Raw genomic sequence first — 23,566 nt, 5'->3', positions numbered from 1 at the left:
CTCCTTCCTGCGTGCGCCATAGGTGTCTTACTTGTCGGCGGCTTAGTGAATCCACGCCGCTTTCCATGGGTGTCTTGCCTTAGTGAATTATATATATAGATACACAGTTTCCTTCATGACGTTTAGGACAAAGACCATTTTCCCTTGATTTACCCTTCTGCTCCACAGTTTAAAATTTAAAATAAAAAAATTCAGGGAATATTAAAGTGCACAATGGGGCATCATATAAAAACTGGGACATAGCAATGGTAAGCTTATTAAAGCAGTCATATTTACCGTAATACTTTGTTGCAGATCCCTTGCGTGCAATGACTGCTTGAAGTCTGTGATTCATAGACATCAGCAGGTGCTCAGGATCATCTCTAGTGATACACTGCCAAGCCTCTAATGCAGACATCTTCTGCTCCTGCTGGTTTCTGGGACTTGTCCCTTTTAAGTTTTCGCTTCATGCTCAAGGAAGGCATACTCAATTGGATTTAAATAAGCTGACTGGCCATTTTTTAGCTTTGAAAAATTCTTGTGTTGCCTTAACAGTTTGTTTGGGATTATTATCTTGTTTTAGAATGAAGTGCCATCCAGTGAGTTTGAAGACAGTTACTGGAACCTGAGTAGATAAGATGATTCCATACACCTTAGAATTCATTGTGCCACTGCTGTTAGCAGTTCTGTTATCAATGACGATAAGTGTGCCAGTACCTGTGGCAGCCATACATGCCCAAGCTATAACACCCCCACCGCATTGTTTAACAGATAAGGTGGTATACTTTGGATATTGGGCAGTTCCTTTTCGTCTCCATACTTTGGTCTTGCCATCACTCAGATACAGGTTCATCTTTGTCTCATCTACCCATGAGACCTTTTTCTAAAATTCTGCTGGCTCTTTTATGCACTTTTTTCACAAACTGTAATCTGGCCATCCTGTGTTTGTGGCTAACTAATGGTTTGCATCTTGCAATGTGGCTTCTGTATTTCTGTTTATGAAGTTTTCTCTGGATAGTAGTCTCTGACATAAACACATCTGCCTCCTGAACACATTTCTGATCTGTTAGACATGTAACATGTGGACTATGTAAGTAACGTGAGATTTTTTTTTTCTGTGGATGTTTTTCACTTAGTTTGCCACTGCAGAGCATTGGTTGCCATTGTCTTGTACTATACTGTAATTTTTTTATTTCCAAAAATTAAGAATTAATTTAAACTTTTCTTGAGGTCACTACAAACTACATGGGATAAGTAACATATAATTTTTGGGTGAAGTATTTGTTCAAAACCAGTTTTTGCACAAATGACGCTTAACAGCATTCGTGTCACATTTTGCCCAATGAATCTTGCAGTTTTTTAAAGTTTTACTGATCTGCACAAACCAAACCAACATCCTTCCGTGAGTTTGAACGTTGTTCAGCAATGGTACAGTCCCACAGTGGTGCGTCTGCTGTATGTTCAATTGATCTTGGCCTTAACTAGACTAATGGCAGAGCTTTATACGACTCAAAGCAATTTTTTTCTTCTTGTTTCCCTGTTGTGTTTGGACACATAGAAGTGCTACTGCATTCCCCAGCACACTGTATATCAGATAAGAATACTGGATTTCATAAACCAAAGGTAAGATGATTGGTTTACTGTCATTTCATCTAACAATATTGACTATTCAGTTTAGGTCATTTCTTAAAATAATATGAAATTTAATTGAATTGTGAAGTTTTAAGGTATTTATGTTCTGTATAAATTATTATTTCTACCACTAATACTTGTTTTCATTTAATTAAAATAAATGAGAAGGTGCTAATTTATTAAAACATATTTCAAAGTTATAAACAATATTACCTTTAAGTGTAAACCATGTAGAATCAGATATCCAATAGAATAAAAACAAAACACAATTTTAGCTATAATAATAATAAATATTTTACTAGAAATATATAGGTCTTATTAAGTTAAACATACAGTAAGTAGAATGATTATTGACATAATGTTACTAGTGCCTTTGTAAAGTATACGTTTTATTTATTAAATATTACAAGCATTTGCAATAAAACAGCATTGCTTACTTTAACAAAACAGAAATAATGGAAAATTTGCAAAGCATTATTAGTTAAATGAAGGAAGCCCGGAGGAGTAATTAATTTGTGCAAATAATAGCTTGTTTGTAAACCGCCAGTATCCAGAGACTTGTCTACACTAAATTACAATCTCCTCAGTACCTTTCACTTACCATGTTTAATGATTGTTTGCTTTTGAAATATGTACAGTACATTTAGTAGATAAGAAGCTTTATTTGGCCTTTTATTAATGATGGCCCATTAAAAATTAAGCTGAAAAATATTAATATCACTGGGCATATTATATGAATATAAAAACAACAAAAGATGCTTCCTTGACCTGCCTCAATTAAAGTAATCCATAACTGTTAGCAATACATTTTTAATTTACAAAATTAATAAATGATAATTCAAATAAATATTGCATAAAAATACAAGCACCTGGTTCTAGCTATTAATGCTTAAAGTGCTTAATTCACTTTTTCTGATACAATAAAATACACTTCTTCTAAATGTGTACATCTAAGAAATACTGTATTTTCATGTGTGCTCTCTGTTCTTGTTTTGTGTGGTCTGTTATGTTACCTCTCACAGAAAGCAAATTTGAGATTTTTAAAATGAATTAAGAGCTTTATTTTAAAACGTATGTTTGGCAAAATATAAAATAAAAAATGACAAAGTTTGAACTGACTATAAGTTGAGTATAAATTTTAATGCAACAAGAAAATTCTATCAAAAGAAATTTTGATAAAATTCAGAATTCCAGAACCAAAGAAGCAAGAACAGCAAATAAACATAGTAACCTTGTTCTGGAAATCTGACTAAAACATCAGTACAAAATGCATTATTAAGAACATTGTGATTTTAGGCATTATTATTATTGAGTCCCACCAAGATTAAGTTTATAAGCAGCCTGAAGATTCTGTTGCTGCGAAGTGAACTTCCATGATTTCATTTTTAAAAGTGCTTTAGCCATTAGTCAAAAATAAAAAATAAAAATTGAAGCAGTGGTAATAGATTGTAATTACGCATATACATTATTTTACTTGTGTGTTTTTTTAAGGAGTCAACCACATTTCATTTTAATGAGCCATTTACTATTTAATAAAATGTTACTTTCTATGTGTGTCACCTTCAAGGACAGGAAGTATTCGCAAGAATAAGAATTAGGTTTTCATAATGTGTAATGGGGGTCCACTTATCATTGCAGGTAGTCAAAAAGCAGACAGGAGGCAAGCAAGGCACCTTAAAATGAGAGAGTCAGAGAGAATTAGGCATTACTGCAATGCGATCGAGAGAGGAAGCAGTGAGCGAGAGACGCTGAGGCACATGAGGATACCGATGAAAGCTATAGAAAGATCATAGGCAAAAAATATCAAATTTTTAAAATGCATTCTTTTGTAATTTTAATATAAAATAAAATGTTTACTTATTAAAGAAACTGATCTTAAACTGCCTGATGATCTGTTATTAAAGTTTATCAATAATCTTAAGTGAAAATGAATGTGCAAAAATAGGATAAAAGCCTTAATGTGCCTTAAAAAGTATCACAGAACCTTTGTCATAACACAAGTACATCATATTGAAATCACTTGGACGCTAGCTCAGTTTCTCTGTGTGACTCACTTGTAGAAGGACAAATTCACTTGTAGCTTAAAATGAAAAACTGTATAAGGTCCTACTGACTGGGTTCACCATTCTCAAACGAAATGCTAGAGAACATGTGCAATGCCACCAGCTGGCAATAACAGCTCTAGAAGGGATTCACTGGAATTCTTGAGAGGTGTCACATACTTCACTGGCTACATATAAGCTGGAGTTTGAGTGTGATGACAAGATTCTCAGCAGCTGGGCTTTACTCTTCTCGAATCCCAGACATCACTAGTCATTGAGTAGGGTCAATGAGGACACCAAACAAGTGACAGTGGTGGTGCTTTTATTTCATGATTCAAAGTGCAAACAGTAGAGATCAGTCTGCAATTAATAAATAAAGCCAATAATTAATCCTGGATAAAACCCATGCCTTTCCAGAGATAAAAACCAACAATAAGTAAATTCATTGAATACATAGAATTTAAGAATAAAACAATTTGGACATTTGGTTTCTTTACCTTGATCTCCTTCCAGCCCATTGTGTCTTTCTCCCTTCACCTCTCCAGCTCACTCTTTGGGTCTTGCAGCTCAGGCTATGATGCCAACAGCTGCAGTTGCTCTCCTAGGCAGACTCTGGTCCCAACCATCATCCTTCAGTGTTGTCAGGACACATGGAGCTTAATCTCCATTATCCTGCCACCTGTCCATGGTCCAGCAGGACACCTGGAGTACTGGATTACTCCCCTTTCCTCCATGGTGCTTAGGGCTTAATGCTTAGTGCTTACTAATTACTTAGAAGACCTGAGTAAATATGGGGATTTTAATGGCTAGATGACATATATTCAGAATTCAAGATTAAAGTTGAGTAAGCTGTTTCTGCCTCCGAATAGTTTTATTCAAAGTACTGTAAGTGTGGTACTCCAAAATTTGCTACTTACACAATTGTATATATGTATATATTGCATTTTTTCTGTGGTATTCTTTTTTACGTTTATAATTTTATTTGCAAATGATTTCAGCATTCTGGGTTGTACATCGATGTGCATTGCATAAAAATCAGTTGAACTGAATTGGTGCATTGAATTTAGCCTTTACTCTTCTTCATAGTCCCTGTAGTTTGAATTCAGTAAGAATGAATCAACATTGAGTCTAGAGAAATTCTTATGAAAGAAAAGTGAGAAATCTGTATACTGAAAGAGAACATGTCTATTACAACTATAACACAGACAATGGGCTTAACAAAATCAGCAATCTGAAACATTTTTGAAAAGAAAACACTTGAACTTAGTAACCAACAACAACCGGGCTAATATTTATTCACTATTTTACGCTAATTTTGTTTTGAAGACAATAAACCTGCATGGAATAATTTATTATACTTGAGAACATTAGCTGCAGTTTACATAAAAACAAATTCTGATTACTTCATTGTAGAATGCAGAAACAGACAGACATTACTGATCCAATTTTACCCAGTTTTACGTTCATGAGTAATTTGAATATGAACATATTGTTTCACGCAAATAACTTTTCAAGACTGCTAAAATGTAATCATTTGTTTATAGCTGTCTCACCTCAGTTCAAATTCACAGAAATAACAATTCAAAAATGATTTAAACACCTATTCATATTTAACTTTAGAAATATGATGAAATGTGTTAAATAATACATTATTTACTGATCATGTCTTCATCTCACATTAGCTCTGAGAAATAATATTAGTAAAATGAAATATCCTCCCAATATTGTTTTAAATACATTCTTTTATATATATATATATAATGAACACATCAATTTCAGTTAATTTCAAAATAATCCGTTCTTACCTAGGACTGTTTCACTTATGAGGCTTCCTTTACAATAATTACAAATATGTGAAAAAAAATACATTTTAAACATGAAAAATAATGCTTTAACATACAGAGAAAAATCATGCACTACATGCAGAAGCATAAATTTATATTCATTGTAGACTGTAGGGGGTGCTCCATCTCCACCAAACCTGACACAAAAGGTTTGGATACAAGTATAAAATGAACAAGAGAGCTTTTATGGTGGGAAACTCTTCTCAGGCAAATATTTCCCATGCCATAAAAAAATGTACAAGCACAGCACAATAGCAACATGTAGCACTCTGTGATTCTCTGTCTTCTCTCTCTCTCACTCTTTGTTACTGCCTACACTGCTCCTCACAGTAACCTTTTTCCTTCTTCCCCCCATCTCTGGCTCTTGGAGAAGTGGCAGGTAGCTCCTTTTATATTGTGCCTGACTTGGCCCAGGAGCACTTCCGGGTAAGGCTGGAGCCCCACATATTAGGGCATCCCAGTCCCTGCAGCAAACCCTGGCAGCACCCATGGCAACTGAACAGGGTTGGGAAAAAAAAAAAAACTCTAGTTCTCATGGCTCTCTGTGGGAATCCATGGTGCTGCTACAACCCTGGGGGCTGCCATCTGGTGGTCCAGGGGAGATACTGTCCTGTGTATGCCATCTTCTCCGGTTCTTTCCAGTTGTCACAATATATACAAACTGTGTTGCCTGACTTCGCCCAGGATATTTTGTAAGTTAAAGGGCCTCAGTTTCAGTCTGGCAGGTGAACTGAATATATCAGAAGTACTATGTAACTAACTATGTAAGTACTTTTCTGTATACAATGTTTGCATTCTGTTATTTTTTTTTTACCAAAGGCTAATATTATTAGCTCATTTGAGCTGCTTACTGTTGAACATGCTACATTACAGTACTTGTTGGTGTTGCTGTCAAAGAGATTGCAGCAGAACTCCATAGCAAAGCAGTATTTGGTAACATTATAAAGGTGATTTAAAGTTGATTCATTCAAAGCTAAAAACTGCTAAAACTCTCAACTCTGCATTTGCATCGAAGTTTTAAATTAGTACTGCCTCTTTCTACAGTGGGTTTGAATAAATGTCTACCAAGAAACAAATTAGAAATTACTAATTACTTTTTTTCACTCAAAAGCACCACTCTGTTCTCTTCTCATCACATTCTGAAAAATAGCAACTCCATCATCGTGGTTTGGCTCCATTGGTTATCTTGCTTTTTTAATTTCCTAATTTCTTTTTTTTTTTTTTTGCAAAAAGCACTTAACACTGATCATTGATTAATATTACGAACTTAATGATGATCTGCAGGTGGACAACCTGCCGACTTTGACAACTGTTTCCAGCAGGGGGCGCACACTCCCTGGGAAGAGCTGATTAACTGATTATAAAATGTAGTCTAATCAGTTCATCTCAGATTTATTGTCACTCAACATGAAAAATGAAGTGTACGCTTGGCCAAGTGCATCACGCTGCCACTGTCTGGCTGCCCAAATCTTACTTTATACATACTAGAATATGTGAAATATAACATCACAATAGGTAATGATTAGCAAAACAGATCCTTTTGAATATGTTAGGTTTCACATGTAAGTCTGCAATAGTGAAATTTACTAAAAACAGGTATTTGGATTTTGGAACATTTTAAGTTTTTTATTTTTGGAACGGGTGTACAAAAAACAAAAAAAGATTACTCCTTAATGGTTTGGCAACACTATATACGCTGTTTTTGGCAACATATTTCTCAGAAAAGGGTCCAGATTAAATTAAACAGGGGAAAGGTATCTCTTGAAGGTACAACATGTCTAAATGGAATCCAAGATGAGACAAAAGATATACTTCAAGATAAAAGCTGTAATCTAGCGAGACAATTAAATCTGAATGTGGTTGAGAAAAAAAAGAGCAGCAGTTGCTACCTTTGATGTCAGGGGGGACTAAAGATATCAGTCATAAGCACTACATACCATGTCATGTGTTACTCATATCTGCTTATCGGTAAAAAAAATTATAGGGATCATTAATCAGAGCCCCACATGGGCAAGTGAAGTCAGGTATGGAATTTGTTGGCTCTCAAAAACTTGGATTTTGAGATAAGGATACTCAGCCTTCACTAAGAAGGCTGAGAAGGTAATGCATGTTCTATATAATGCAGGCCCTTATATAGGCTGCATTAATATTGGAGGTGAGTTAGGTTACAGGAAGATGGTATAGGTCTCTGTCTCGTTGTGCAGGGACAACAACTAGCAACTGAACATCAGCAAGATAAAAGGTTGAGCTGTAGACTTTCAGTATGCCAAGAAGCCTCTAAGACCAGTCACCATCCAGGGTGAGGACGTGGAAGTGGTGCAGAGCTATAAGTACCTGGGAGTTCACATGAACAACAAACTGGACTGGTCTGACAACACAGTGGTGCTGTACAAAAAGGGCCAAAGAGGACTGTACTTACTAAGGATGGATCTTTTGATGTGAGAAGCAAGTAGCTGAAAATGTTCTTCCAGTCCATAGTGGCCAGTGAGGTGTTCTATGCTGCAGTCTCCTGGGGAAGCAACCTTACCTCCAAAGATGCACAATGCCTGATCAAACTTATCAGGAAAGCCTGCTCCATTAAAGGGCAAACTCTGGACACACTTGATTCTATTGTGGAAAAGAGGACAATGGTAAAATTGAATGCCATTATGAAAAATCACCTCCGATCCCTTCAGGAGGCACTCTATTAGAGCACTTCTAGCTACAGGCTCATTCCACAATGGTGTACTAAGAAGTGTCTTTTTTGCCCACTGCTATCAGGCAATTCACTACTTCTACCTATTGTACATATTAAGCTTATTTATCTATTTATAATGATTGATTAGTTGATGTATTGGATGTATTATCTGCCCTGTGAGACTGTATCTTTGTGTTTATGTTTCTGCTGCTGTATGCCTCTGAATTTCCTCAGGGGATTAATACAGTTTATCCAAACTAATCTTATAGGTCCTGTGAAATAGCAGTATTAGTAGTAGTACTGTGTCTTTACTTATACAGAGAGTCCTGTGAAATTCTTGCTTGTGTGTCCAACTAACATACAGTACATCATGTCTTTCTCCGGCACCATGTAAAGATAGAGCCATGAATAACTTTGTTTTGAGAGGAGCTGCATTATCTAAGGTCTCTTTTATAAAAAAAAGTAGTACATTATTTCACAGCTCATTTATATTATAAGTTTCCAGGCTCAGGTCTGAAGTTTTTATAATGTCAGAAAATTTTACCAAAATTTTTTATTTAAATGTATTATAGTTGTTGTTCCAGTTTGAACAATTCTTGGCAGACAAATCAATGTGATTAAATATGAACTGAAATAGTTTCCTTAACAGAAACGATAATTATATTCTGAATATAAATGGCATGGTTATTAAATCTAATATTGCTTGTATATGAGCTTTCACAGTTTGGAGAAACTCCATAGAATCAAATGAGTATAGGAAGCTTACAATCAAGGTGTCAGTACATGTACCTGTATAAAGGTAGGATTACTTAAGAAAAAAACATTAGTTTAAATAATCTCTGCAGTTGTTAACCACAAACACAAATGTTCAACAATATTTCTTTTTTTGAAAGTTGTGAATAAGCTGTGCAGATAGATTTACCTGAACAGGGGTGTAACCAGTGGTTTGAAGTAGCCCACTGTGACCTGTCAGGTTTATTCCATCCTAATTATTGCCTTAAAAAGGGTTAATTAATAAAATGAATAAATACAGCTGAATTCATCCAAACCAGCTGAAAGGAAGAAACTGGTTGGGTCATGGGAAGAAACAAGTGGAAGACAACTCAGGCAGGCTTTTTGAAACTGCTGATTTGTTCCCTGTTTGGAGGTAATTGATATATGGCTAGTGGCCACTCTCTCCTATTTAGAGTTTCCCTGTGAATGTGTCCATTTTTGGTAAATGACTGTTCTTATTTTGAAACCTGAAAAAGAACAGAGCTATGACAATAACACTGGACATTAGAGCTCACCTACGGACAGATGGAAGAAATTGCACCTGTCCCTACCTAGGAAACATGCATTCTCACGGTTTCTAAAAGCAGACCAGATCCAAATGCAAGAATCCCTGACTGCATCACGATATATATAGATTTTGGTTTAGAAACGGCAGCAATCTCTAGCAAAGCTATTCTCAGGGAATATGTGCCCCCTGCTGGAAACAGTTGTCATAGTCGGTAGCACTGTCGCTAAATTACTAACATAATTAATTATTTTATTTTCTAATAGGTGCTTCAGATAATATTTGCATGGGAGGGAACTAGCTTCATGTGGGTGGTAGTCCATGGGCACCTGTGACTGAGTGAATTTTAAATCAACATCCTGGCTACATCTAGAAAGGGAGCTGGGTTCTCGGAAGTTGTTAGTTGGTGAGCTTAAAGGTAGATTTAAAATGTCAGGAAAAAGGTGTAGCAAGCAGTAGGAGAAATACTCCTTGTGATCACAATTTATACAAAGTTTTATAAAAGTTAAAATGAAACTCTTGTCTGGCATGTGACATCCATGATAACACAGATCTGAGTTTATCAAACTCTGTGGCAGCTGTTGAACTGAGATCTTCACAATGGCGAGGTTTGGTTTGGGGCTGGTAGCTAAGGAAGACCTTTTAAGAAAGAATTGGCTGCGCTTATCCAAAATACAGATGTTAAAAAGTTTGCTAGAAGTAAGAATATTAAATGAAAACAATATGGGGGATGGGATTTAGAGGAAGAACTGGCAGTGAAAGGCTGGCACTGTTGCAACTTGAACAGTATATTTTGTATAATAAACTGCTGAAAAGAATATCCACTTCATTCATAACATCATTTTGGATAAAAATTTTTAATTACCTTTCAGACAGCCTTGGACTCACAATCCCTCCTAACCCATTAACAGCTGTGTTTGAGGTTCTTCCAGATGGGTTCAAAGTGGAGAAGGACAAACAAACTGTGATTGCATTCACTACACTTCTGGCACACAGACTTATCTTGCTAAACTGGAAGAATCCTAAATCTCCTCTTTTAAGTCAGTGGGAAACCAATGTTTTATACTATTTGAAATTGGAAAAAATCAAATATTCAGTTAGAGGATCTGTACAGAATTTTTTCGAAACCTGGCAGGATCTAATCAATAATATTTTAGAACAAGCTCTTAAAGCACAGAGAAAGCAATTATCTCCTAATTTCTTTTTCTCATCTCTATTGGTCTATTAAACTCATCAGTTTAGGTATGTTCACAAGCCTTAAGTTTTACCCCATTGGCCATGCTCTCTCTCACAGGGGTGAGAGTCGACTTGTTTTTCAATCTCAATCCTATTTTTTGTAAAAATTGATCGATTTGTATGGACTGATTACAATAACATTATTAAAAAAATAAAAAATAAATAATATATCATTAAAAATCACTATGAAGGATGTTATAAAATTAGATTAAGAAAAAAAGATAACACTTTACAAGGAACAGTTAGAATGACTTTTAGAAAGTGGTAGACATTTATCAATAGTTTCCTCAATTGAATAAGCATACTAAGCCATTGAAATGGCTTAGTTGAACTAAATTGAATTTTGGATATTTCAACTTCTATGTGTGATGATTTCAAACTAAATCTCTTTTTTACTCTGCTCTGTAGAATGATTGAACTGGATAGGGAACAGAGCCTAAGGAGCAATAGTGAAGTTTTATAATCTACTGTTTGCAGGAGACTTCAACAGTAGAATTACGAGGGTCACATCACAGTAAACTTCTCAGAAATTTAACAAGGCAAAATCAGCATTTACAAAAAGTACTGCGATTAAATCATTGATAAAGCGATATGGACAATTAAAGTGTTCAAGACAATTCAAAACATACAATTTAAGATGTGATGGAGGAAGTATCACAGCCTGGACATGCATTTTCCTTCTAGAACTGGCTCAGTTGTTTTTATTGGTTGCTAATAATTTTGCTCCAAAATTGCATTTTTTTAATGTAAGACAACTTTAAAACTATCACTTATTTATAATTTGCAATCCATCGATTTCAGGCTATGATAAAGAAAGAGACAGCCATGATATCTGTAAACAATACTTAAGATCCAATTAGCAAACTATTGACTATATAAACACCTCTTAACTTGCCTAAAACAAGCAAATATATTTTATGACAAACTCCTCCATATTCATCTGCATCCTGTTTCTTTTATTACTAGCCTGTTTTATTTTAACTACTAAGTCAATCAATTAATGAATCAATTAAAACTCAATCCACATTTTTAGCAAAGAAGATGCATCTTTGCTGTATAGAAAAATATGCTGTGATGAAAACATCTTGCACAAACATACAATGAGGAGCAATTAATATGACCTGAAGTCCATGCAAGTCAAGGCCTTATCTATCATTTTAGGCACATTTGAGGTTATGAGTATGCTTGTTTTATTTGCATAAGAAATATTAGAACCATTTACAATACAACTTATGCTAACCACAAAATCAAGCATATGTCAGAGGCAAAAAAATAATAAAGAGACTTACATCACCACCACCAATCTTTGTTCTATGATACATATTCCATATATGACCATATCCATAAACTATGGAAACCTAAATAACCATATCAATAAAAAAATATCTTTCATCACTGTTAAATTTTACAGTTACTTATTTTTGTATTTTCAGATGTACATTTGTAAATTATAATAATCTTTAGGTGTAACATTTCATATTGAATATTACTTTGAGACTGCAAAGTTGCAATCATTTATTTTGTTTTTTACAACACAGAAGTGCTTTTAATGAATTTATGAGTCCAAATTGTTACATAAATTCCTTGAAAAGTTAAACATAATAAACAAATATCCAGTGTATAATTTGCATGCTTTGCATCATAGAGGAATACAGTAGTAGTCACCAGACAGATTCTCCTAGTGTTGTATCCTTTCTAAGAATATATAAAAATATCAGTTTTTGTAAAAAACATTTCAGAACATTTTCTTAAGTCTTAAATATCAGGTATGCTGCAGAAACATCTTTAATGGCAATTTTCTTCATGACATTCTTCTAAAAGCCAATATGTTCTTAAAACTCCTTTCCCCTAAAAAAGATATATGAAGAGATGTTAACCTACCTAACTTAAACAGAGGGCACAACATTTATACTATTAACAAGACAAGGCATTTAAAACATTTTTTCATTTCCAAAAAGAATGAAATAATACCATTAAAAAACATTGAAGTAATAAGAAAATGTAGACTCGCAAAAATAATTTTAACGATCTGGTATAAATTGGAAAAAAAAAAAACAATCATGCAAAAGACATTGATCTAAATAAAAACCTTAAATGCAATTTAAACTAACATCAGCTTCAGCAGGTACAATATAAAATATATATATAAAATTTTGACTTCTATTGTTTTTAAAACTAATACCTCAAAATCTTTAAAAATTTAATCATATGAGGAAAAATATGGTACCTTTATCTCAATATCACCTCGCAGCTCATACTTGAAGTTCTTAAATTTGTCAAGGAGTTCCTTTGTGGAAGTGCTAATATGAATTTTCAAAGCTGGAAAAACACAGTATTAGACAAATAATATTATTCTGAAGGGTTATTTAAGGATAGGATTTAATTGCAGTTCAACTTTTGTAGACTTTAGTACACAGTTGTCAAAAATAATTGTCCTTACATTTTAAATTAAGATCTTAATTTAGATATCAATATTCATGTTAACTTCTGGGAATATGATAATATTTTTCAAGTGTCTGTCTGATTTCTCATACCTATCTGAGCAATTTAAGCATTGTCACCAGATACCTTGAAATAAGAGTCTGGAGACAAGCCAAGGACGAGAAGGCTATATAGTGTGCATACAGTATAGCATTTGTGAAGTGATAGATTTTACTTAGCTGGTGTAAAGTACAGATGGAATAAATGTTCAAGGAATAGAGGAAATAACATCTCCCACAATAAAAATACTTTATAGACAGTTTTGTAGATGCAAGTGGGTTGTCAGGACTCGGTTACTCTCAATGATTTCAATGTTACATTTGACTATAGAGTAAATGAAGCATTACAGATTAAGCAGCTGTACATTAATTAAGCTACAGTAATACATTTACATTAATATTTTTTCTGTTTAATATTTGCATAAATAATGATTTATTATATGTAAGTCTGAAGTATATTAGTACATGATGAACTGCTTACTGCCTACAATAAGCAAATGTAATATTAAACTAATACATTTCAAAACCAACACTGAAAACTAACATTAAAGAGAAATCCAGACCACTTTCCATCTAGTCCTAGTCCTTATCTAATCCTCAATCATTTTAATTTAATTAGAGGGTTCCAGTTGATTTAGTAATTGAAGAATGCCATTTTATACTGCTCCAAGGTCTTTCAATTCTAACTCTGCCAAAACACAAGATCTGAAATTTTTGCATTTATTATATTTAATTTTAATAGAATAGGCACATACAACCAGTTTTTAAAATTAAGTTTGCAAGGGTCCTGCAAATGTTTATATTTGAGGATTAAGCAAGAGCAATGCCTTAGGCATAGATCTTGAACCAATAGATCTTTTGTATTATCTACCAAAAACAAAACATGAAACCAGAATCTCAGTTTAAACCAAAAAACCAAAACAAAAATCTGACCCTAACTAAATCTTTCTGACTGTTTGACCACTAGTCTATTGTTGGGTCTATTCATTCAAGATTTCTTAAAGTTCAGATACTTGCTTAATTTGAACAGCCATATTACATATCCTGAAGTCAGGGTCACATGCCATGTGCATCGCATGCAGCATCATAGGATTAGACACACATGAAAAAGAAATAAAATGGTGATGATAAAAACTATAAACAAATGAAAATACAATGTTAACAAAACATTAATCAAAAGCAAATGTGATAATCAAATTATTTATGCATTCTAAATAGTATTAGGCTATGAATTGGCTATAAATTATGATCACGTAGTGTTGATGGTGGATTTTAATGTACACATTGATGTAGAAACTGACACTTTTAGCAAATATTTTAAATATTTGTTAAATACAACAGGATTTTGACAGATTGTCAAAGGTCCAACTCATAATCAAAATCACACATTAGATTTAATTATAACTTACAGAGTTGAAATTCAAAATTTAAATATTAAATGAAGTTATTTCTGATCACTACATAATTATGTTTGATTTGGTTCTGCCCTTACCAATACACTCACAGTTTAAAACAATGTGAAATCTAGTTTGTAATTCTGTTTCAAAATTTGTAGATATAGTACTTTGAGTAAGTTAAGTTTAACATCAAATTTAAATGTGACAAACCAATTAGATCAGTTAACATCAGATGTGTGAAAAAAAATTTAGACTCAAATTTTAATCTGACCTTGAGAGATGCTCTGGATACAAATGGCTCCCCCTAAAACAAAAATGGTCAAAGCACATAGAAACTCACTCTGGTTCAATGAGAGCACTTCAACTCTTAAATTAGAGTGTCAAAAACTTGAGAACTTCTTTAATGAGAAAATTAAACATATAAGATCCCGGATCTCAGCATCACAGATCAAACCGCATAAAAGCTTGACAAACTCTGTCACACCTTGCATTTAACACTTCAGAAATTTTAGTCCTGTAACAAAACAGGAAATCTTAACTTTAATTTCTAAAATGAAACCTACTACTTGTTTCCTAGACCAACACAACTAGTGTCAACAAAACTAGTAAATAGTTCAATGGATGTTCTTGCAGCACTATGTTCTTAACATTATCAATAGTTCATTATTGCAAGGCACAGCATCTAATGCACTAAAAGTCAGTCATCAAGTCATTACTTAAAAAGTAAGACCTAGACCCACATATACTAAATAATCATAGACCCCTTTCAAATTTACCCTTTCTCTCTAAAATACTTGAAAAAGTAGTCCCAAATCAGCTTCTGCCACACATTATGCATCAACAAATTATTTGAAAAATTCCAGTCTGCCTTCCACACTGGTCATAGTACAGAAATGGCACTAACATTTGTTGTAAACAACATTCTGATATCCTCTGATGAAAGAAACTCCACTGCAATAATGTTAGACTTAAGCACTGCATTTGACACTATTGATAATTCTATTTTACTACACAGGCTGGGAAATGACATTGAGTTTACAAGCAATGCCTTTGCCTGGTTTAGTTCTTATTTATCAAATCAATTACAGTATGTACAGGAATGTGCTGACAGTACTCCATCATTATACACAGAATTGAGATATGGTGTCCCGCAAGGCTCAGTACTAGAACCTTTACAGTTTTCACTTTACATGCTTCCACTGGGATCTATTCAATAGAAAACATAATGTAAATTTTAACTCATACTCAGATGACACCCAGTTACACCTTTCTTTTAAACCAAATGTAGTTTCTCCAATGTTGTCTTTAATTAGTTGTGTTAGTGAATTAAGGAGTGAATGGATGAGAGCTACTTGTCTTTTGATAAAACAGAGATGCTAATAATTGGAGGGAATGATGCTGATTGCAACAATATATTGTCATCATTTAACTCGGCTGGAATCACCATTAATTTTTCGGAATCACCCCACAATCTAGGTGCTGTCTTTGACTCTAGTATGTCATTTAAAGCACACATTACAAAATTGTCCAAAACATGTTTCTTCCATCTTAAAAATGTTGGAAATTAAGGCATTTTCTAAATAAGCAGGATACTGAGAAATTAATTCATGCATTTATTTCTAGTAGGACTGACTACTGCAATGCAGTGTTCACTGGATGTCCAAATTGTCCTTTATACAGCCTTCAGTTAACCCAAAATGCTGTTGCAAGAATTATTACAAGAACAAGAAAATTCAAACACATAACTCCAGTTCTTAAATCCTTACACTGGCTTCTGGTTAGGTTTAGGGTAGATTTCAAAATCCTACTTTTAATAAGCTTTAAATAGTCAAGGTCTGGCTTACATATCTGAATTTATCACTACTTACAAACCAGAGCTCAAATTAAGATCTGAAGATGCTGGTCTGCTTATGATTCCAAGGATTAATAAAATAACAGTTTGAGGTTGAGCTTTTAGTTACAGGACCCCTAAACTGCGGAATGGTCTGCCTGCTACTGTAAGAGATGCTGTAAGTCATTTGCACTAAAACATAAGTAATGTTAGTTATAATTTGTTGCTAACCCTCACCTACTGTATTCTGTTCCTCTTACTGGTACTCAAATGTGGCACTTGGTGCCACTGCCCTACTGCCAAGTCGTTTGCCTGCCTAAGGAAAAGTCACCTCTGACGGAGAAGACCCGAAATCGTCAGGTAGAAGGGTCCTTTCATCACATTGGCTGCCCTCCACTGACTTATCTGTGGAATAGCCTGTAGGGGAGGCAGCTTGATGCCCAAGGTCTCCAGGACTCTGAACAAATCTGCATTGTATTACTTGATATCATCTACTCTTGCGTTTTGCTCTGTTCTTGTACTAGTACTATTGTACTATCGTATTGTATAGAGGATTACTTGTGTTCTGTTCTGTGGATTATATTGTATTTACCCCATTTTTTGACACCCACTGTGTACCCAACCTACATGGAAAGGGGTATCTCTTCAAATTGCCTTTCCTGAGATGTCTTTCATATTTTTCTTTACCCTACAAGGGTTTTTTGGGAGTTTTTTCTTGTCTTTTTAGAGAGTCAAGGCTGGGTGGCTGTCAAAAGGCAGGGTCTTTTAAAGCCCATTGCAACATCTCCTTGTGTGATTATAGGCTATACAAAAATAAATTGTATTGCATTATATTGTATTTTAATTGTATTGTGAGAATCCCCAATTGTCCTTCTGAAGTCCCTCTGCTTATCAGAAATTTGACTATAGTGAATGTATATTTTTATAGATATAAGACATAACTTTGTATATTTGTTTAATCTTTATTCAGTGCTTTGATACTAACTAGACATTGCCACTATCTTTTATATTGGCGTAAAGATGATCTTTTAACTTGAGGATGCAAAGATGTCATACATCATAATGCTGGCGAATCACATGACCAGCATGGACATTGTTGGCATGGCTGCTACCATAAAAATAAATTAATAAACAAGAAAATGGTAGCACCTACAAGAAAAAAAGAAGACACAAAATGGCATTGCAGTGCCAGCAGTAAAATAACATTATAAATGATTAAACATTCGCAAAATAACTGTACACACATAATATGCTTTGTAGAATTGTCACACAGGTTTTTAAACTTGAATTAAAGCAAATCCCCCCTTGTAAGGCAAATGCTTGAAACAAGTCTGGTTCTCTGGATGATAAAGATGGAATTGTCTTAGCAACCAATGGTACATGAACATCCCGAACTGGAACCTACAAAAACGCTTCAGGTTCTTATCTCCACCAATGAACCAAGAAAAAAACTCATCTTCAGTGTTGTCTGGTATCTGTTATATGCTGCCTTTAATATTCCTCTTCTTCTTCCACCTCCAAGTGGTGGGGGTTGCAGGAGTGAGGTTCAGTTTTGTTTGCAAAGAGACAAGAAGTGTACAGATTCCATTTATGACACATGATCGATGGGGTGCACCCTAAAATATCCTGCAGGAGCTCATTTATATAAACTAGTCCTATATATTTTGGAATTGCATAAAGATCAGTACATACTGTATTTGGGATTAAGGTAGTGAAGTAAACCTTTCCGGGCAGATGTCCCATGTACAGAGCCCACACCTTCTACCCTTCTTTCTAAAATTTAAGTGCTACACATGTCTTTCTTTTGGAGCACCTTTTCGGCAGACTTGTCCAATACTGACAGTTTTTTTTTTCTGGTAAGTTTTTAATTACTTCAATAATTTCCTTGAATAAATTTGTGATTAAAGTAGTGAGGCTTTAAAACCATTTAAGCATATATGGCAATATGCTGGTGACTAAGTTCCAGAAAATATTCATTGACAGTTCTGCCACTAAAAGAATATCTTTAAAATCCTTTGATAGGAAATGTTAACATTAGAAAATCTGTGTAAATAAAAAAATACCTAATAATTAAAGAAATTTGTGCGTTTTGTTGTGGGTTTCTTATACGGTTCCAGTAAAGGTTCCTGTTACTCAAATTGACGCGAAAAGGCATCTGCCTTTTGATTTTTATCATTTATTGGATATTATAAAGTTAAATAAAAGTAAGAACAGATGTGAGGTGGAGTTTATAAAATGTAATACTTTCATTTTTCATTTCTGGTATGTAATATATGCACTGTAATGAGGAAAATAAAATCTTGAAGTCAATGAAACTATGATTTTAATAAAGTAAAAAAAATGTAAGGCACACTAAATACATGGCAAGAAGTACTGCAGAGGAGTAAAAGACATATAAAGAGAAGCCTTGTGACAAATGTTATTTCTCATCCGAGGCCGGTGTTTTTTCAAGTAAATATAACACTATAGCACTACAAATTATCTTCTTCTGTTTTGTCTTTTCAATAATATTACAATGCTCCCCATCAATTTATTTTTGCAATATTTAGCAAATTCCAGTAATATAATATTTGGAAATTTAGCTTATATGGTGAAAGAAATAAGGATAGCTTGGTTTAAGGGAAGAACTATTCATTTCTCACCAGCCTATTAAAAGTCATAGCCTTGCTGCAGAAGTGATGATTTGTGTTGGAGAAGTGACACAAAATTGAGTCAGAGTGTGTCAGCATAAGTACAGACAATGTGACATGTCCATGCAGATAAAAGGTGATTAAATATATATTTTTTCTTTTTAGATGCACAAGACACTTCTCTTCATTTAATTTATTCTTCTGCCACCCAGCTTTCATTCATGTACCTTTCCCATTAACAGCTGACTTATTTTTCAACATACAGTACTGAAATGGGTTTAAAGAATATTTAACATTACATTTCAATACTTCTTTTTAAATCAAAGGTTATTTTTTCTTTTTATCTTGACACTTAAACATCTGACTCACAATCTGGTAAATGTTAATGGGTTTAACTATGCATAAACATGCACATTCTATTCTGTGTATAGTTTATTACTATGTTCATGATATATTGTGGCACTTAAATGATCACACCACAAAACAAAAAGCATAGTATCTTGTTGCCCAAAATTACATATATATGTATTTCTTCTGTGAGATGCTCTTACATGGGAAAAAATGTTTCTCAGTATGACATTGACTCATAAATCGCTTTGCTAGTATCATGAGAATGTAATTATGACACTACTGCAATGCATTTAAACATCTTTCACTGAATACAACCTCAGTTTGACTTATTTTTTATTAACTGCAATTTAATATTTGCAGTTTGTTTTAGATGAGAAGAATATTTTATTAGTGATGGTTTAAATGTATTCTCATTTACAGTAAATGGTCACCATATCCTGAATGTTAACTTTACAAATCATATTTCCCATATGATACTGAAGTCTTAAGATGACAGCAATCATACTGAAGAATAACTGTAACTGAGAAAATAGATCATAAAGGCAAAGGACAATGACATCTTAAGAATGTAACATTGAAAAATTCAACTTAGTGTGTTTACCTAATGTGGCTGTGTACATTTAAAAATGTTACTCTTATAATAGTTGTGGTCAGGGAAGTTATTTATAAAAATGCTTGCTTTATTTACTTTTTGCTTAAATGAGAGCAAAAAATTATATTTTATATCCCACAAGTCATATAACTTCAATTTCCTTAAAAATAAAAACTTATCATTTCCAGCAGTTTTTGTTAAGTAATACAAAAATGAATTATTCCAAAGAAAATGAAGCTGTGTGTAGGCTACAAACATAAGTATAATGGATCAGGTATCATTCAATATATTGTTATAGGCTAAATACTTTTTTTTAAATCAAGTTAAAATCATCAACAAAGATTGTATTATTGCATGAAGCATAAAATGTTGCTGTGTCTTAAATCTGGATTGATGTTGACAGTAATAAATGCCAAGTGCTGCTATTTAGATAAATAGTTTTACTGTAAAACACTTACGCAAGCCAGAGGATTCCATGCGTGAAGCTGTATTAACAGTATCTCCAAATAAACAATACCGTGGCATCTTCAGACCAACCACTCCAGCAACACAAGGACCTGTTTTAGAAAAATTCAAAAATTTCATTTTGAGCCAGTCCAATGAAATTGGAGGAGTAACCACCCAAAAAACTAAAGTAAAAAAAAATGAATTACACTGGTATAAATATATACAGTATGTGGAGTCAGTATCTTAAGTGCCTTATTATGCTTACAACAAACAACAAGAAACACACCACAAGATAAAAATATAAGAGTAATTAGATTTTAAAAGTTGCGTTGTGGTACAATGATGTACTCCCTTTAAGAACAAATGTATTTTGAAAGTGGTTGCATCTATTGTCAGACATGCATGCATAGGGGTCATTGTTGGGACCCTACAGAAGTAAGAACAGTGAATCCTGAAAGAGAGGTGGTGCGATTGCTATCTCCTTCTCCCTTTCTGTCTGTTGAACTAATGATAGATGGTTTAAGGACAACTGACACATCATTTCCTCCTCAAGCCCTGAAGTGCTGCTCCTTCTGCCACTATTTTAGACCTTGTAGGACTGGAAGTCAGTGTTCAGTTATGAATCTGCATCTGAGAGTAACAGAGCTCCTCTGCAAAAGTGACCTATTATTTTTAAACCAAGATGGTCTCCTTATTTCATTTGTGGCTCACCCTAGCTTTTCTTTTTCTTTCATCATTAAAAATAGTTTACTCTTTATCTTGTCCTTTAATTTTTTTCACTCCAGCTTTTGAATGAAGTTCTACATCCAGTATTAGGGATTAAACTTCAACTGTCTTGACAAGAGTTGTGACTAAAATTATTCACCCTAAACAGCCTAAATCAAATTCCTAACATGTAGTAATACTGGCTAAATGAATATAAAATGTGACATTATATATTTAGTTTTTGATTCCTCTTTTTTGATTTCTGCTAAAATATTGAAAAATGAAGTCCATAAATGTCAAGTTTTAGCTTATTTATTTCAAATAGGCTTTAGATATTCATAACTTGATTACATATTTCTGACTCCATATATACAAAAAATACATTACATTTGGGACCCCACTGCCTAATTAATCCTTACAGCTATATTTGAATGGAAATAGGCAGTACTGTTAAGCCTAACCATTGCAAATTGGTCAGAAAGTGAACTGGGCTTGGGTTGGTGATTCCTGGAATGTCCCTGGTGGCTAAGTGACCCATTTGGGCAGGTCTGGCTCAGCCAAAAAAAACTATACAAAGCTACTACATAGACTCATTAAATATGGGATGAAAGATGAAGACCAGATAGGTGTCAAATAATAATGGGACAGTCTGAGGCATACTAGACCTTGGCAACAGAAAATGGCCCTGTCTGGAGGGGAAGAAGTCAGAACGTGCACAGCAGGTTGAATAACACCAGTTAGATATAGTTGGACTCACCTGCGCACATGATTGGCTGTGGTACCAAATCACTCTTGTCAATAGTGGTCTCTCTCTCTACTGCTATGCAGTAAGCCCTTGGTAAAGGCCCAGGGATGGATGTGGGAATACTTACAAGCCCTCATCTGGGTGACTTGTTGGAGTTGGAGTTTGTTCACATTGGATGAGAGGGTCTCCTCAAGGTGATTTCAAGTTATAGACAGGAGAGCCGTGACTGCTGCTTGTATGAATGCACTAAAGAAGCTTTTATGAGACATTACATTATAAGGGTGCTTGAAATGGTACCTTGGGGCAAGGGACAAAAATCAACTTTATTGCTGCCTGAGCAGATGCCGCATGTTGTGAAGATTTGGGTGACAAGGCGATGAGCTGTCACTTGGTTATGAACTGGCTCAAACAAATGGATGACAGACCTAAAAGACCTTAATGGGTGGTAAAATTGTGATTGGAATAACTAGTGAATGCCTCTATTCAGTATATATATACTATACTATAGTTTAACTACTACCTCTGGAAGAGTTTTCCATACATCTTGGGAGCAGATAACAGTGTAGAGTTCAAACAGTCTGTATTTAAGACCTTAGCCATGCAGGCTGTGGTCAAAAAGTTAAGGATAAGTGGAATGTCATCTGGGCAAGGGTGCAGAAGTGTTAATAGCAATTATATTGGGTTCACCCCCTCGAGTTAAAGTGGAATGAAAATGATGATGATGAAATAACTAATCTAAATGAAATATAGCTATTTTACACATTAAATCTTCCAATTTATACTTTTAAGCTTTTTTTTCTTTAAACTATGTATAATATTCAAATCCAGGCCCAGTCCTACACTGAGATGGCCTCCTTTACCCTCAAAGCACCACTATAAACATGCTCTCAAAAGTAGCTGTTCTGCTGTTCAGCTTTGAAACAGTCTTTTGATGATACAGCAGTGTATGTCTTTTCTCAATCTATATTTAATGGAAAGGTGTTTTTCTGTGGTTTTGAAGGTTAGTAAAATATTTTTATTTAAATTAAAAACATTAATTAAATAGTTTTAATTGCATCCTTCTATGTGTTTAATGCTTCTTCTGATTGTGCTCTATATGAAAGTAGATCCACTGATGCATTTTACTCATCACCCAATACAATCTCTAAACTCTGTAAGAGCAACCTAACCTGCCCTGGCAGCATTGTGTTCAAAGAGGCAACACATCCTGGATGGCACATCAGTCTTTCTAAGGTCACACTCATACTAAGTCAATTTGAATTCTAACTTTCCTATCTTTGATGACGTGGGAAGAAAACTAACAGACATGGAGTTAGTAGTGTGCAAAAACAGGACTATGTGCAAAAGTCCAGTTTTACCAAGGGCTGTCTGTGCAGATGTAACATATAGCAGCAAGATTTTGCTTTGTGGATGTTTCAAACCATTTTGATTCGTATTTAATGAAAAATATTGTATTTTTTATTATGGCATTCAGTCACTCCCATCAAAAAAGCTTTTTCAATATAAGGTTTTATACTTCAGTGGCTTTCACTTTGCTGTAAATAATAGCTGTAACATTGTGCTTCATTCATCTGACAGTACACTTATATTGTGTAAATGTGTCTTTTGAGGTATCATCCATCACTGATATTTACAAACTCTACAATATCAAGACAATGGATGCAATAACTAAAAGTATTGAAAAACAGGGGGACTCTGT

The 23,566-nt window shown here is 34.2% G+C and overlaps 1 protein-coding gene across 1 annotated transcript in view; it reads right to left on the bottom strand.

The window, feature by feature from the left end:
• Positions 1 to 12,308: 12,308 nt before the first annotated feature.
• The window catches only part of si:dkey-37g12.1 (atrial natriuretic peptide receptor 1), a 141,856-nt gene continuing 130,598 nt past the window's right edge, over positions 12,309 to 23,566 (bottom strand). Inside the window, exons 25-27 of the mRNA XM_039752913.1 lie at positions 20,429 to 20,527; positions 12,917 to 13,008; positions 12,309 to 12,537 (exon numbers count right to left, since the gene is read on the bottom strand). Coding sequence (XP_039608847.1) covers positions 12,475 to 12,537; positions 12,917 to 13,008; positions 20,429 to 20,527 — 254 coding nt within the window. The 3' untranslated portion in view covers positions 12,309 to 12,474. The remainder of the gene's footprint in view (positions 12,538 to 12,916; positions 13,009 to 20,428; positions 20,528 to 23,566) is intronic.

Source organism: Polypterus senegalus, chromosome 4 (genome assembly GCF_016835505.1).
Source record: "Polypterus senegalus isolate Bchr_013 chromosome 4, ASM1683550v1, whole genome shotgun sequence".
NCBI lineage: Eukaryota > Metazoa > Chordata > Cladistia > Polypteriformes > Polypteridae > Polypterus > Polypterus senegalus.
Note: the sequence above shows the minus strand (reverse complement) of the source record. Positions and strands in the feature narration are given on the sequence as shown.